The sequence below is a fragment of the Microtus oregoni genome, unplaced genomic scaffold (assembly GCF_018167655.1).
Source record: "Microtus oregoni isolate MIOR12 unplaced genomic scaffold, Mior012 000003F_ref0000135, whole genome shotgun sequence".
NCBI classification, from domain to species: domain Eukaryota; kingdom Metazoa; phylum Chordata; class Mammalia; order Rodentia; family Cricetidae; genus Microtus; species Microtus oregoni.
In genome coordinates this window covers 23,794,205-23,809,612 of record NW_024543062.1, presented here as the reverse complement: position 1 = coordinate 23,809,612, position 15,408 = coordinate 23,794,205, and the positions used below count along the sequence as shown (strand labels likewise).

At 37.6% G+C, this 15,408-nt stretch overlaps 1 protein-coding gene across 1 annotated transcript in view; it reads left to right on the top strand.

Moving 5' to 3' along the window:
• LOC121446136 (zinc finger protein 431-like) overlaps nucleotides 1-7,002 on the top strand; it is a 42,080-nt gene extending 35,078 nt beyond the window's left edge. Inside the window, exons 2-5 of the mRNA XM_041648548.1 lie at nucleotides 2,836-2,899; nucleotides 3,773-3,899; nucleotides 4,095-4,155; nucleotides 5,260-7,002. Of these exons, the coding sequence (XP_041504482.1) occupies nucleotides 2,885-2,899; nucleotides 3,773-3,899; nucleotides 4,095-4,155; nucleotides 5,260-6,391 (1,335 nt within the window). The 5' untranslated portion in view covers nucleotides 2,836-2,884 and the 3' untranslated portion in view covers nucleotides 6,392-7,002. The remainder of the gene's footprint in view (nucleotides 1-2,835; nucleotides 2,900-3,772; nucleotides 3,900-4,094; nucleotides 4,156-5,259) is intronic.
• Nucleotides 7,003-15,408: the final 8,406 nt, after the last annotated feature.

Sequence of the window (15,408 nt, the reverse complement as noted above, 5' to 3'; positions counted from 1 at the left end):
TGCTATGGAATGGAAGCCTAGCAAGGTGCTCTAAGGGTAAGACTCCATTCACATAAACATTCAACTTATGGAAGGGGTAAGCAAAGTGATTTCTAGTTCCAGGAAGCAACTTCATCCAAAATCTGCTACACATGTGGTCCAAGTGTGTTAGTGTCTGTCCCAATTAAGAAGTTAAACTTTTCAGGATCACTCATCATGTACTGGTCCTGGAAACAAGAAAGAATCACAATTTAAGGTAATAGGTTCTTAGTTTGTGGTTACTGTTCAGCATTGTTGCAGGCATCCATGTTTGACAGAGTCAGAAACTCAGTGAAGAGATATCCCGACCCGCGGGATATGAACGGGGGTCCCTGATAAAGCTAGTGGAGAGGATTGAAAGGAGACAAGAGACACGAGAAATGGTGGTAAAACAGGATTTCTGATCAAGCCGTCTAGTTTATTTATTTCCTCAGAAGCTGTTATATAACAAACAGGCAAAGAGGGGGGAGGTGTCAGGGGGAAGGGAAGTGTGTCAGGAAGCTCAGGTCTCTTGGAATTCAGGTCCAGAAACATGCCCAGCTGATAAGTAAATACTGAGGGTCTGTGATTGTTGACTAACAAAGGAAAATGCTAATGAGTTCCAGAGCCTAGTTCCTTCAGGTATCTGCTAGGAGATAAGACACCAATTGTTTTCCTAGACCCTGCAGAGGGGATAGAGGTAAATATTTTTCTTAATTTGTGAGCTTAAGATGGCTGTAAACAAAATGCAGATCTCAAAATACAGGTCCTTGCTTCCGGCAAAGAGACTGGGAGAGTTCACTTCATGAAGCTGTGAGGATAAAACCTCTTGTTTTTACTCTTTTTTGGACCTGCCACCCAGCTCTCAAATAAATGACACACACTGGGGCTTATTAATTCTTAGATATTCCTGACCTTAGCTTTTCTTGTTTCTACCCAGCTTTTCTTAACTAATTGTTCCATCTACCTTTTGCCTCTGGACTTTTATCTTTATTCTGTATACCTTTCTTCTTACTCTGTTGCTTGCTGTATAGCTGGGTTGCTGGCTCCTGATTTCCTCTCCTTTTTTATCCTTCCTTTTCCCCCCAGGATTTCTCCTACCATTTATTCTCTCTGCCTATGAGCCCTTTCTATTCTTCCCTGTCAAACTATTGACTAGTCAGCTTATTATTAGGCAAATCAGGTATTTTAGACCCACTAAGTATCACACCTTCACAGAATTAAACAAATGCAACATAAAAGAATGCAACACATCTTTGCATCATTGGAACAAATGTTTCACAATATAAACAAATATGACACATCTTACAATAATATTCCACAACAGCAAGGGTTGTATTTTGATACAGCCTAGGTTGCATTTTGATATCACAAGATATTGATATGCCTAAACTATAAGACATCTATGGAGAACTAACTAAATATAGGGAGTGGAAGTAACCAAAGAGAGGGATGTATGAGAAGATGCAGAGATAAGGCCATCTTTGCCCTTTGAAACTGAAGCCCTGTGCATCTGAGACAGAGCTACAGGATTTGATGTTTGTCCTGCTATGCTTCAGTCGCGTTGTTTCAATCTTCCCTCACTATGTCTCCATTTCTCTATTTTGGAGTGTGAATGGTATTCTGTACCATTGTATGTTGAAAAGATGTAACTTGTTTTCTGATTTTACAAGATGTCACTGTCAAGAGATTGTCTTGAGTGTCAGAAGAGACTTTGAACATTTCAACAGTATAGGGCCTGTTGCAGATTATGAGTATCATTGAAGTGACTAAATCCTTTTTCTTCATTGGTGACCATGAGCCTATAGTGATCTGAGTCAGAATGTAAGAGGTTGAATAAAAAACTCCCAGATAGAAAGATGGATTTGAGCATGTGCCTCTTCTTGGCAAATTTCATTTGATTGTTTGTGAAATCAGTAGTAGGAAGAGCCTTTCTGGATGAATTTCCTCATTGGACATGTGATATGAGTTTCTATAGCCTCAACCCATTTCCTGTTCTTTGTGCCTGCTGTGTTGTGGTTGAAACTAATTGGTCAGCTTTCTTCTTTTGCTGTCATAACTTCCCCACCATCATAAACTCTGTCACTAAATCACGTGAGATTCAATAGAATTAACTGCTATTCAGTGCCAAGGCAATTTGGTAGTCTACAATTTTCATTTTTGTTTGTTTAGTTTTGAATTCAAGGTTTGTCTGTGTAGCCCTAGCTATCCTGGAGTAGTTCTATATACCAGCTTGGGTTCAAACTCAGAGATCCTTTAATTCTGACTCCCAAGTGCTGGGATTAAAGGTGGTCCAACATTCCTGGCTTTTTGTTTTTATATTGTTGTATAATGGTTTTGTTCCTATCGAGCATATGGTGTTGTACTGAGTTATACCCATATCTTGAATTTTAAAATTTGACAGAGGGTTTCATTATGTTTCCCAGAATGGCATGTATTCATGACATTAATACTACCTGTGCGTTATGAGTCATTGGATTACAGGTACATAACCTTCTTCCTGCCTGTTTTGTTTGTTTTGAATTTTTATTTTTTAAAAAGAATATTTTTGTAGTAGGAGGAGGGTGGCCCTTTGTTCCCTCCTTGGTGAAAAAGATGGGATTGCTTGTCGTCCCAGCTAGTTTACACCCGAAATAATCACACAGAAACTGTATTAATTTAAACACTGCCTGGCCCATTATCTCTATCCTCTTATTAGCTAACTCTCACATCTTGATTTAACCCACTTCTAGCAATCTGTTTATCACCATGAGGTTGTGGCTTACCAGGAAAGATGCAGTGTGTCTGATATTAACAGCTCCGTGGCGATTCTCTCTGACTCTGCTTTCTTCATTCCAGAATTCAGTTCTGTCTACTCTGCCTACCTCTAAGTATTTTACTTGTATGCATGGATATACACCATGTGAGTACCTGGTCTTTACAATAATCAAAAGATAGTGTTAGAAACCCTAAACTTGGAACAATGGATAGTTATGATCCCACATGTAAGTCCTTGAGCCCACCTGTATGCAAGACCAGGAGGACTATTTACTATTGATCCATCTTTCCTGCTCTGTGTTGATTATTTGTAATCAGCATATTAATTACTATTGTTTTCATTTGTCCATTTATAACTTTTTAAACACACAGTGCCTCATAGTAAAATCTGGTTTATGTTGCAGTTTAGATTGGGGCACTTTGGGTTTCTGGTAGATGAATAAAGAGTTGAAGTTAATGCATAACTCTTTGTAGAAACTTCATCAAAAACCTATGAGTTATTTCTATCTTTTATGTTTGATTGATATTTTTCATGTGAAAAAGGTATTTAATATGTATTTCTGGCTGTCCTAGAAGTGATTCCATGGATTAGGCTGGTATTGAACTCAGAGGCAGATAGATATACATGCCTCTGCCTTCTGAGGACAAGGATTAGAGGCATGATTCAATAATCTGGCTTTTTTATCTTATTTTTCTTTTTTGTAGTTAGGAATTATTCATTCATACAATTTCTCTTATCTATACTCTGTACTGTTGATATGTTTATGCATCTTTCATTGTTGGTTAGTAGGCATTTCTCTTGCAAGGTGCTATCCCATTCAAAGGGTTCAGAAATGACCGAGGTGAATCTCCTATTCAGTTTGCTTCTAAAGTGACTTGTTGATTAAATTATGATGTCTATGTCATGGAATAAGTATGGGGAGCACCAGAATTCTATGACTATACTGTCAAAGAAGTATACATTTATAATGTTGTCAAAATCATGCTTTCTGTTGTACACATGTACGGGATATTTTAGAATACAGTGACCTATGATGACGTGCATATCAACTTCACTTGGGAAGAGTGGACTTTACTGGATCCTTCACAGAAGAGTCTCTACAAAGATGTAATGCTGGAGACCTACAGAAACCTCACTACTATAGGTAAGACTGAATTATCTTTCATGTTTCAAATAAGGGGACAAGTGTTCATTTTTTAATGATGCTCTTTTGTAATATGATTGAAAAAGAAGAATGGGTAAATAAATCAAGATTTTGTAAGGTTTGCTTCAAATTGTAACTTAATTTTTTACAATTTTTAATATATAATGAACATTTTTTTCTGGTAATATATTTTAGGATACAGTTGGGAGGACCATAATATTGATGAACATTGTCAAAGTTCTAGAAGACATGAAAGGTAATTTTCATGTATAAGGTGATACAAATGTACCTATGAAGAATTTGTAATGTATCCAAATGTTTTATACAAAAAGAACAGTGCAAATTATTATTATGAATTGATGATTGTTAATTTCTCACAAAATCATATACCTTAATTTCAGATAGGTGAACTGCATTTGCAAGTCGTTCTTTCAAGAAAGAAGTCAAGGAAGCCATGTCTTAACCTATATTACCATTTGAATCATGATATTATGAGAGCTATTCTGTAAAATTGTCAATTTATTTAATATTACTCATATTAATGATAAGTATATCTGTAAGCCTCTGTATTACACTAATAGTCCATAGAAAGGGTAGTTTAACACATATACTTGTGACTGTGTTAATTTTAGTGAGGGGGGCAGTTAGAGTCATGAATCAAGGGGCAGCTATTGTAGAGAGGCCTTAATCCAGATACCACAAGTGTATGAGAACAGAAAGTCAAACTGTGAACTCAATGTGGAAGCCTTATATTTGTTATTCTTATTACTAGGTATATCATATGTTACTCTGGATACAAGCTACATGAGCATAGGGATGTGAAACGATATAACATACCTCTCTCTCAGAACAAACAGAAGATATGTAGCATGTACCATGTTGAGTATACGTGTTGAATTTGATGTACAAGTATACAAGTAATTGGTTTTCTAGCCTCATTGTTAGTATATCAACAAGCTCACATTTCAGAAAAGTACCATGAGTACTCGGACTGGGTAAAATCTTCTGTTTGTCCTAGTACACTTAACAAATGTAATTTCACTCACAGTATAGGAAAGTTTATAAATGCAATAAGAGTGGTAAAGCTCTGAGATTTTTAAGTTCTCTTCAAATACATGAAATTTCTCATGCAGAAAAAAAGATTCTGTAAATGTGAACCATGTTATAAAGGCTATTATCAGTTATCTTCAAAGATGAAAAGCAAGCTTTGATGAAGGGAAAAAGCAAGATTATAAACATAGTGCTAAAACCTTAACATATAATTCCTCTTTAAAATATGACTAAGATGTAAAATTAATTTATACAGATAAAAATATTCAACAATGTAGTAATGCTTTCACATGTACCATTATTATTGTAGGCATGAAAAAAGTCAAACTGGAGAGAAAAGTTCTGTATATACTCAATGTGTTAAAGACTTTGCATGTAACAGTCATCTTCACAGGCATGAAAAAACACACACTAGATTGAAACCTTATGAAGGAAATGAGTGTGGTAAAGCTTTTTCACATCACAGTCATCTTCAAATGCATAAAAGAACATACAATGGAGAGAAACCCTATGAATGTCATCAGTGTGGTAAAGCCTTTCTGCAGCACAGTCATCTTCAAAGTCATGAAAGAAGCCATACTGGAGAGAAGCCCTATGAATGTAATCAATGTGGTAAAGCCTTTGCATATCACAGTAATCTACAAAGACATAAAAGAATACATACTGGAGAGAAACCCTATGAATGTAATCACTGTGGTAAAGCCTTTGCACTTCCCAGTACTCTTCAAATACATAAAAGATCACATACTGGTGAGAAGCCCTATGAATGTCATCAGTGTGGTAAAGCCTTTGCACAGCACAGTCATCTTCAATGTCATGAAAGAAGACACACTGGGAAGAAACCCTATGAATGTAATCAGTGTGGTAAAACCTTTGTATGTCACAGTAGTCTCCAAACACATAAAAGAACCCATACTGGAGAGAAACCCTATGAATGTAATCAGTGTGGTAAAGCCTTTATATGTCACAGTAGTCTCCAAGCACATAAAAGAACCCATACTGGAGAGAAATCCTATGTATGTATTCAGTGTGGTAAAGTCTTTTCATATCCCAGTTATCTTCAAAATCATGAAAGAAGCCATACTGGAGAGAAACCTTTTGAATGTAATCAATGTGGTAAAGCCTTTTCACAGCACGGTCATCTTCAAAGTCATGAAAGAATCCATACTGGAGAGAAACCCTATAAATGTAATCAGTGTGGTAAAGCCTTTGCACATCTCAGTCATCTACAACGTCATGAAAGAATCCATACTGGAGAGAAGCCCTATGAATGTACTCAATGTGATAAAGCCTTTGCATGGCGCAGTAATCTCCGAAGACATAAAAGAACCCATACTGGAGAGAAGCCCTTTGTATGTAATCAGTGTGGTAAAGCCTTTGTATGTCACAGTAGTCTCCAAACACATGAAAGAACACATACTGGAGAGAAACCCTATGAATAAAATCAATGTGGAAAAGCCTTTGCATGTCACAGTAATCTCTAAAACAAAAGAACCCATATTGGAGAGAAACTTTACGTATGTAATTAGTGTGCTAAAGGCTTTGTTTATCATAGTCATCTTCAAAGACATGAACACATGCTGGAGAGAAATCCTATGAATGTAATGAGTGTGGTAAAGCCTTTGCACTTCACAGGACTCTTCAAATGCATAAAAGATCACACACTGGAGATATACTCTGAATGTAATCAGTCTGGTAAAGCATTTGCATGAATGAATAATCTAAACCATGAGAAAAAATTCATACTGCAGAGAAACCCTATGAATGTATTCAGTGTGTTAAAATTTTGTACTTTATATAGGAGTAAAACTTTTGTGTACAACAATATGTTAAAATCTTTGTATATTACAATAGAGATTGACTACCTGAAAAAAATACTTATTATCAAGTATTTGGTAAGATCTTTAGCCAAAACACTTACAATCAGCTACATAACGATTTGGGATTTCCCTCTGTATGCTGTGAATGTATTTTGTTACCATTCTTTAATAAAGAAGCTGCTTTGGGTCTATGGCACAGCAGAATAGAGCAAGGCAGGAATTCCAAGCATAGGTAGAGGAGAAAAGAAAGTGGAGCCAGACTCCATGTATCTGCTGAAGGAGACAGATGCCCTGGAACCTTACTGGTAAATCACAAGTCTTGTGGTAAAATACAAAATAATAGAAATTGGTTAATTTAAGATATCAGAGTTAGTTCGTAAGAATCCTGAGCTAATAGACCAAGCAGTGTTTTAATTGTGATTATTTAAGTGTCTCTGTGTGATTATTTTGGGTCTGGGCAGCCAGGAATGAACAAAAATCCTCCGCCTACAACACAAGACTATTTCTTCTGTAGAAATAAATTTGACAGTGTTAACAATCTTTTCAAGCATTATGATGTCATTTTTATACTGTTTGTACTTACAAATTCATGATAAAATGAATTTATGAATTTATCAAGCCCTATGTGTAGGGTAAATGGTCCAGCTAAAGAAACACATCCTGACCATTGAAATATATAATTTTGACTCTGAAACTGGAGCTGAAGAAACACATCCTGACTCTAAAACCAAGACAAGGAAACACACTTTGATCCTGAATCCAGAGCCAATGAAAGAAACACACCTGACCCTGAAACCAGACTCAAAGGGTTTTAAGGGGCTAGTGAAAGAACACACTTTGGCCCTGAAGCATGAGCCAATGAAACACACTCTACCCTTGACCAACTGAACACAAAACCAACTAATCCCTAAGCTTGAGATCTACCAATCCCTAAGCGTGAAATCCAGCCAATCTTTGCATTGTTCAAGATCAGAGATCAAATAAAATTATTAGGAAAATTATAATAGTAAACTATTCTTTTCTGATTGTAAACTTAATTTCATACAAGGATAGAGGAACACGGTATAATTTGAAGAATAAGTACTCTTTGCATAGGATAATATTAATATGATCATACATCTTTTTAATTTGTTTATCCTGGGAACTAAGCATTTGTTTATAACACTTTCTCAAAACCATAATTGAATGCCAATGAATTGCCTCATTAATTAAAATTGGTTGCTGATAAGCCTGATGACCTGTGTTCTATCTCTGTGTGATCCATATTGCTCCTACAGGGTTTTTTTTTGTTTGTTTATTTCTAAACTTGGGCAGTGGTATGTTCATATTCCTACATACATAAATAATTTTTAATCCTGAATAAGTGCAATTGAGGTCAATTGTAGTCAAATGAATCCCTAAGTTTCATTAGCAAAACTCACATGAGGGAAGAAAATAATAGACACCTGTAAGTTGTCTTCTCAGTGCTACATACACATCATGGCACAGGTGTATACACACAAACACAGGTCAAACATTTTTACATGGACAAAGTTAATAAAGCAAAGAAAATAACCCAGTTATTGAGCACATATTAAATGGTTGCACATTTCAACTATAGAATTTCAAGAAATATTACTGTTCATCATAACAATGATGGTCCCTTTTAAATTATACTTTATCCTTTCATTCTCTGATTCAATGATAGGTCATTTAAAATCATATACCTCGAGGGCTGGAGAGATGGCTCAGAGGTTAAGAGCACTGGCTTCTCTTCCAAGAGATTCTGAGTTCAATTCCCAGCAACCACATGGTGGCTCACAACCATCTGTAATGAGATCTGGCGCCCTCTTCTGGCATGTGGACATACATCGAGGCAGAATGTTGTATACATAATAAATAAATCTTTAAAAAAAAACATATACCTCAACTGGATTTAGAGGTACATGGCTATAATCCCAGCACTTGCAGAATTGTGTTGGGCCGATCTCTGAGTCTGTGGCCATCTTGGTGCCCATAGTAAATTCCATTGCAGCTATGGCTCTTTGGACATAACCTGTGTCAAAAATTCCAAAAATACAATATTATCTCAAATTTTGGAACTTTTCCTAATATAATCTGGCTGGACTCTGAATGGTTTCAACAAAAGCTTTTGTTATCTTCCATCAAGAGAACTGTGTTAACAATGAAACTGAGAAGCAATATGGAGAGGTAAAGAAATCCATTAAATTCTTTGACAACCATCAAGAGGGGACTTTTCTCACCCTCTAGTGATAGGAGACAAAAGGAATAGTAGCTGGCCTTTGAGATATGCAAATGGTGGAAAGACAGCTATGTATATGATTACATATTCTTTTTTTTTTTTTTTTTTTTTTGGTTTTTCGAGACAGGGTTTCTCTGTGGCTTTTGGAGCCTGTCCTGGAACTAGCTCTGTAGACCAGGCTGGTCTCGAACTCACAGAGATCCGCCTGCCTCTGCCTCCCGAGTGCTGGGATTAAAGGCGTGCGCCACCATCGCCCGGCTATGATTACATATTCTTAAAAAGGGTTTTCTTTGTGTGTCTATTACCTTAGAAAAAAATAAAATTTAAGTGTATAAGTTTTGCCAGTGAGTATACCAATGACATGCCTGGAACCAGTAGTGACCAGAAGATGCAGTCTAATCCCCTGTGACTGGAGTTACTGACAATTGTAAGCTGTATTTTGGTGCTGGGAATCAAAAGTCAGGCCCTGCAAGTGAGTAGCCAGTGTTTTAGGTGCTGAACCTTCTATTCAGTCCCATGAACGCGTCATTAATAGCAATAAGGTGTGATTGGTTGATCTAAGTAACAGAAGACTCCCATCAAATGCAGCCTTCCTGTCTTAAGGTCCACTGTCTTCCAACTATGAGCAATATTGTTTTTCTTTATCTTTGTATTATAATTCATCAAGAGACTAGAGCACAGTACTCTCTTTATTCTACAGATGGGTGAAACCCAGGCTCATGGAGATCAATGGAGTTTTAATATAATTAAGTGTAACTGCCCATCTTACTCATCCCATCATTCTAACGAATGATTAAATGGAGTTCAAGCCAACTAAGCCAAGCACGGTGGCACAGATGTGTAACCATGGTACTTAGAAAGTGGAGGCAGGAATTTCAGGATTTCAAAGTCATCCAAAATGAGAATTGTCAGTAGGGTATGGTGGGAGGCCCATTGTACCTAGGGAGCCTGTGATTTGCTCAGGAGAGTGCCCATAGTCATTCTTGCAGCCCTAGAACTTCAGAGCTGTGGCATCAACAAATGTTAGCTGAGGTATTTGCTATTCTAAGTTTTTTTATTCTTGGTAATGTTTTCTGTCCAAGTCAGCCTAGGTCACTTATGAGTCAGACTCGTGTTGCTCAATAAAGATTAAAATTCTCCTACAATTGGGTGAATTAGCCTCAGGCAGAAATGAGATCTCTATTTGTGTATCTGAAACATGTTCAATTCTGAAACCATAACACAAAACCAACAGAAATGGACCCAGCAGGTTTTATTAATATATTTGCACGTCCTTATTCACACAGACTTAAGGAAGGAATTAGAAAGGAAAATTTGGGGGATAAATTTTAAATAAAAATGCAGCTTGTGAGATAGCTTAGCAATTAAGTGTTGTTGCAGAGGGCACAGGTTACATTGCCAGAAACCATGGTTGCTAACCATCTCCTCTAACTCCAGTTCCAGGGATCTGATTCACTCATCTGGCCTCTGCAGGCACTGCACAGACACCTGTGGGTAAACACGCATATACATTAAATAAAACTTAAAAAATGAGATTCTGTACAGTAATGTCACAGACTTGAAATAAACATCAGTCTGGGCTGTCCATCAAAGAAGCATCTGTGGTCTTTCTCTGAGCCAGCTTGCTTGGAGGCAAAAGAAGGCTTATTCTGAGGTTAGAATGGCTCAGAATAGCTGTTGACTTAAGAACAATCACAGTGTGGATAGGTGACTTTCCCATAACATTGTTTTAATTTGTGTTCTATGTCCTTTGTATGTGTGAGGATTGTAGCATCAATACATCTTAAATGTATCTTTTAGATTGTATATTAAGATCTATTTATCTTCTAAGTCATACATTATGATATATTTTATTTTGATCACAATGCATAATCTAAAAGGTAGTTTTGTTCTGTAAATCTCCATCTGCCTAAGTGGCTAGACCTGCATTCTCCTGTCCCTATTTACACTGTTCAATGTATAACCTCAGGCCTGAACCTAAAAAAAGACTTAAGGATGACAGCATATGTGGAGTGCAAAATCTGGACCAGGTTGTCTCCTCTTTTAGCATTAACCACCATGAATGCATACTCTTATTAAAGGAATTTATGTCTATTAAACTTTAAGTGTGTGAATGATTTATCACTGGGAAGACATATTAATTATAGAATAGCAGTACCTCCAGCACTGTAGAAAAATGTTTCTGAGAAAAACATTTTTATGTTGGGTTAGTTAGCCCTGATCCCACACCATTGCTCCCCAAGGTGTTGTCCTTGTAATTAAACTAAATTCTTAGATTAAAGAACAATCGGGAGGCAAAGGCAGGCGGATCTCTGTGAGTTCGAGACCAACCTGGTCTACAGAGCTAGTTCCAGGACAGGCTCCAAAGCCACAGAGAAACCCTGTCTCGAAAAAATAAAAATAAAAAAAAGAACACAATGACCTCTGACCTCTAAAATTAAAAATTTGAGACATGTAGTCAATTGTCCATTTCAGGAACAGGGAAAGGATTTGTATGTGGAGCATGGCTTCCACCTTCAGACCAGAAGAGGAGGAATAGTTTATTGCATATATAGTAGGTAGGCAAACGGCTCCTGGAGTCACCATTATGAAATAGGACCTGACTGTGACAGGATCAGTGATTCTGTAATTTCCCAGCATATGTTGATCTATCATGAGAATGAAAGCAAGCTAGATTTGGGCTGTATAATTCGGGAAAGTTAACTTGAGTCAATACATATTGACTTTCTAACAAGGGAACTCTCCTATATGTTCAGTCCTGCCTGTCATGATTATATCCATTAGCTGTAGCTGTGTGTTTCAGGTCACAGATCTCAGCAGCTGACATTGTACATAGGGGCATGGTGAAGTAATACCTTTTTAATGTCAGTCTCTCTACCAGGGGATGTTTTTCTCTATTTTTCAAAGTCAGTATAACTGTGTTTTTTAAAAATTATATTTATGTTTTTAAAAAGACAATTGCTTTTTCACTTTTTTAATTTTATTGACTTTAAATGCATCACTGTTCTAATCTATTTGTTTCTATTCTCTATTATTTCCAGGTCATTAAGAATTTCTTTCCATTTTTCTCAAATGATGTTGATTATTTATTTCTGTCTTCTGTAGCTTAGGCTTATCTCACACTATGTATTTGAGAATTGCTTTGAACACCTCTTCCTGCTCCTGCTGCCCAGAAAGCAAGTCCTGCAACTGCTTCAAGACTGGGCCTTTACTGGTCAGCGAGAAGGAAAATAGATGAGTAAATGAGTGTCCTCCAGCTTCTCTGGATTTTATTGTGAACTTGCAAATGAAGAGGGACCCATGTAAGAATTGAGTTCACTGACAAACTGTAAAGCAGGAATAGTCCCAGCACAGAAAGGGATGGGCAAGAAGGAACATGAAAGTTTCCCCCCTTAGACCATAGCTCACATTAGAAATGAGTAGTGAGTTAATCAAGTTTAGATGATTGCTAAATGTCTGACTGGCCATTTCTTGCATCCACAGAGCAAGGAATCAATCTGGATAAAGAACAGAACTTATCATAAAACCAAATTAAAAGTTACACTAGTTTGACCAAAATAGAACTGAATAAAATGGCATGACCCTGCCTAAAAGAACTGTTATTTTACATATTTAAGATGTACAGCCTGAGATAAAATGTGTGACTAATATTTTTTGCTCTCTAATATAAATCCCTAGTCTCTGGAGCACGTGATCATAAAGCTTTTTTATGAATAATTTTTAGAAAAATTTTGTAGATTATAATTACATCATTTCCATCATCTCTTTCTTGCCAATGAGCCCTTCCATTGACACTTCATTGTTTTCTAATTCATGGCCTCATTTTGATTTCACAAGAGTTACTATTTGAATGTGACCTATGTTTGGCTTCAGGACTTCTGAGCTCTGAAGAAAAGGGTTGGTTATACTGGTCAGTGACTCTGTAGTGGAATACATGCACAAGGGACCCTGTATCTTGGAAGAGGAACAGGAGACTGGAAGACTTTCTACTAAATGCAAATTTACCAGACTAGGGTTCTGTCTTCCCCTAGGGTGGAATGGCAATGCTAGGAAGGGCTGTGCTGGCTTAGTATTGGTTTTTGCTCATCCTGAAGGGGAGCTGCTACTGCCTTGCAGCCCAGCTGAGTAATACTAGCTTTTGAGGGACTCTGAGCAAGCCTAGCAATCAGGAATACCAGTGGGAAGTAGATTGTGAGCCATGATGGAGCCAATAGGGAGCCATGAGGGATTTTTTAACCCTAAATTGTTTAATTTCTACCTCCAGTTCTTAACCAACCTACCTCTGAAGACATAACACTGACTACCATTGTGGGATTGGGCAATGACTGATGTGGTTTCTTCTAGCTGAATTTGAGGTATCAGGTGGCAGTATAGTCCAGAGAGACTCTTGTAAAGACCAAACTCTCAGATGTAGATGGAAAAGGAATTCCTTTACTCTTGTCTGGGAAGAACTAAAATGTCCGAAGTTCATAAGACATTCTTGATGAGCTCACAATAGTCCCCATCTATTAGATGTTTCCCTTTAACCTCTACAGTTGGTCTCCAGAGTGATGAACCCATAACCAACTTTCACACCCTTTTATAGCTATTTTATCAGCCCAAAGTCAGCATGATTCCCTTCCCATGTAGCATCTGAATAGAGAGAGAAAGGGTATTTAGCATCATTTAATTTGAATGTTAAAACAATAAATGTCCTGTCCTTCTTTGCTGTGGGAAGGTGTTCCAGGAGCCAAGGTCTAATGTCTCACATCTGGACAACACCCTTTTATCAAGAAGAAAATATTAGTGAGATTTGTTATCTAAATAACATCTCATATAGACTTATATCTAATGTCTGTGGAGTGCTATCCCTTGTGTTGTCACCAATTCTCTTAGTCTTTGATTAAATATTCTCCTTGAGTACTCAAGAACAATGCAGGTTGTCAAATTAATCTTTCTTTCTCTGTTGTCAAGGCCAGTTGAGCGACTAGTCCTCAGAAATCACTGAGGACTGGTGTGGAGGGACCTCCCATGGCTGGGTGGGAGTCAGTGGACAGACACAGAGTTTAGTGTGTTTCTACCTCATCCTAAGGAGTTCTAAGTGATCCCTGCTGGCAGCCTCTGAATAACTTCACTGCCTGGGCTGTGTCTGCACAGAGCAGAGTGTTGAGAGCCTCAAGTGGTGGTGCCTGTAGTGCTTATATTGTCGCATGTGGAGAGATATCACCAAATTTGCCAAACTTGGAGACTATTGGTCTCTCCAATATCTTCAGAAGTTCTGTACTTTTAACATTTAGGTTTAGGATCCATCTGTAGTTAATTTTATGGAGCTTGTAAATGGTTTCTCCTGTGTAGAGTATCGCTCCACTACTAAACTGTGATGTAGAAGAGTATAGTTGACAATAGAATTAATGGTATAAGGATTTACCAGTTCTTAGGAGACATAAAGTCACAAAAAGTAGAATTTAAGTAAGGGAGGACTGAATCCCAAATACCCCAAAGATAAATAGTATGCTAACCATGCCTGTCAGAGATTAATTAGTATGATGAGTTGCAAATGTTTGTTCAGCAGGATTAATCAGCCATTAAGGTACATTCCTATAACAAATGAGACAACCATGATTTACAACCAGCCAGAAGACCCATTTCCCCATCAAAGGCCTCTGACCTGCTGCTCAGGAGCCATTACAGGGTCACAACCTGTGTGTGCCATTAAAGCATAGTAATTCTATTACATCCACTTTTTGGGACCCGCGCAGTTCCAGCCAGCCACCACTGAGTCACACGTAGGTATTTGGGCACTGACCCTCCTTGTGCATGGCTCTACAGCAATCTCTGGCCTCAGTGGCATCCCAGAGCCGCTCTGGATCTGGCTTCCTGGGCATGTTGCAAAGGTGCAGGTGGGATGTGGGATTCACTGGATGTCTCTGTTGGCATTGCTGCCTTCCTGTCCCTCCAGTACCCATGTTGCGGCATGGAGGGATCTCTGTGGAGTGCAGGGTCTGTGATTTATACTGGTGGAAGGCTCTGGATTTTCTCTTTATCCAGGTCACCAACTCTCAAAATCACTTTGATCACTTTAATAACTGGTCCTAATTTAAGCATATCTTTCAGTATCTAAAGAATTAAAACCAATTTGAAAAGTCCTTGGCTAGGATTTTTCCTACCATGCAGATATAACTGTGACACCTGCTGGCCGGTAACAGTTATTGCATATACTTCAATTCAATATACCTTATGACAGGTGAGATTTATAATGTCAACATAACAAGTAATTTATCAATGCAAGACAACAGCTTTTTAACTTATACGATGTGTGGTATTATGCAAGGTTTATATGATTTCCATCCTACATCCCTATATTTCATTCCACGGATTAGCTTTGTATTTCATATTTTCTCCTTTAAAAATTGTTTGA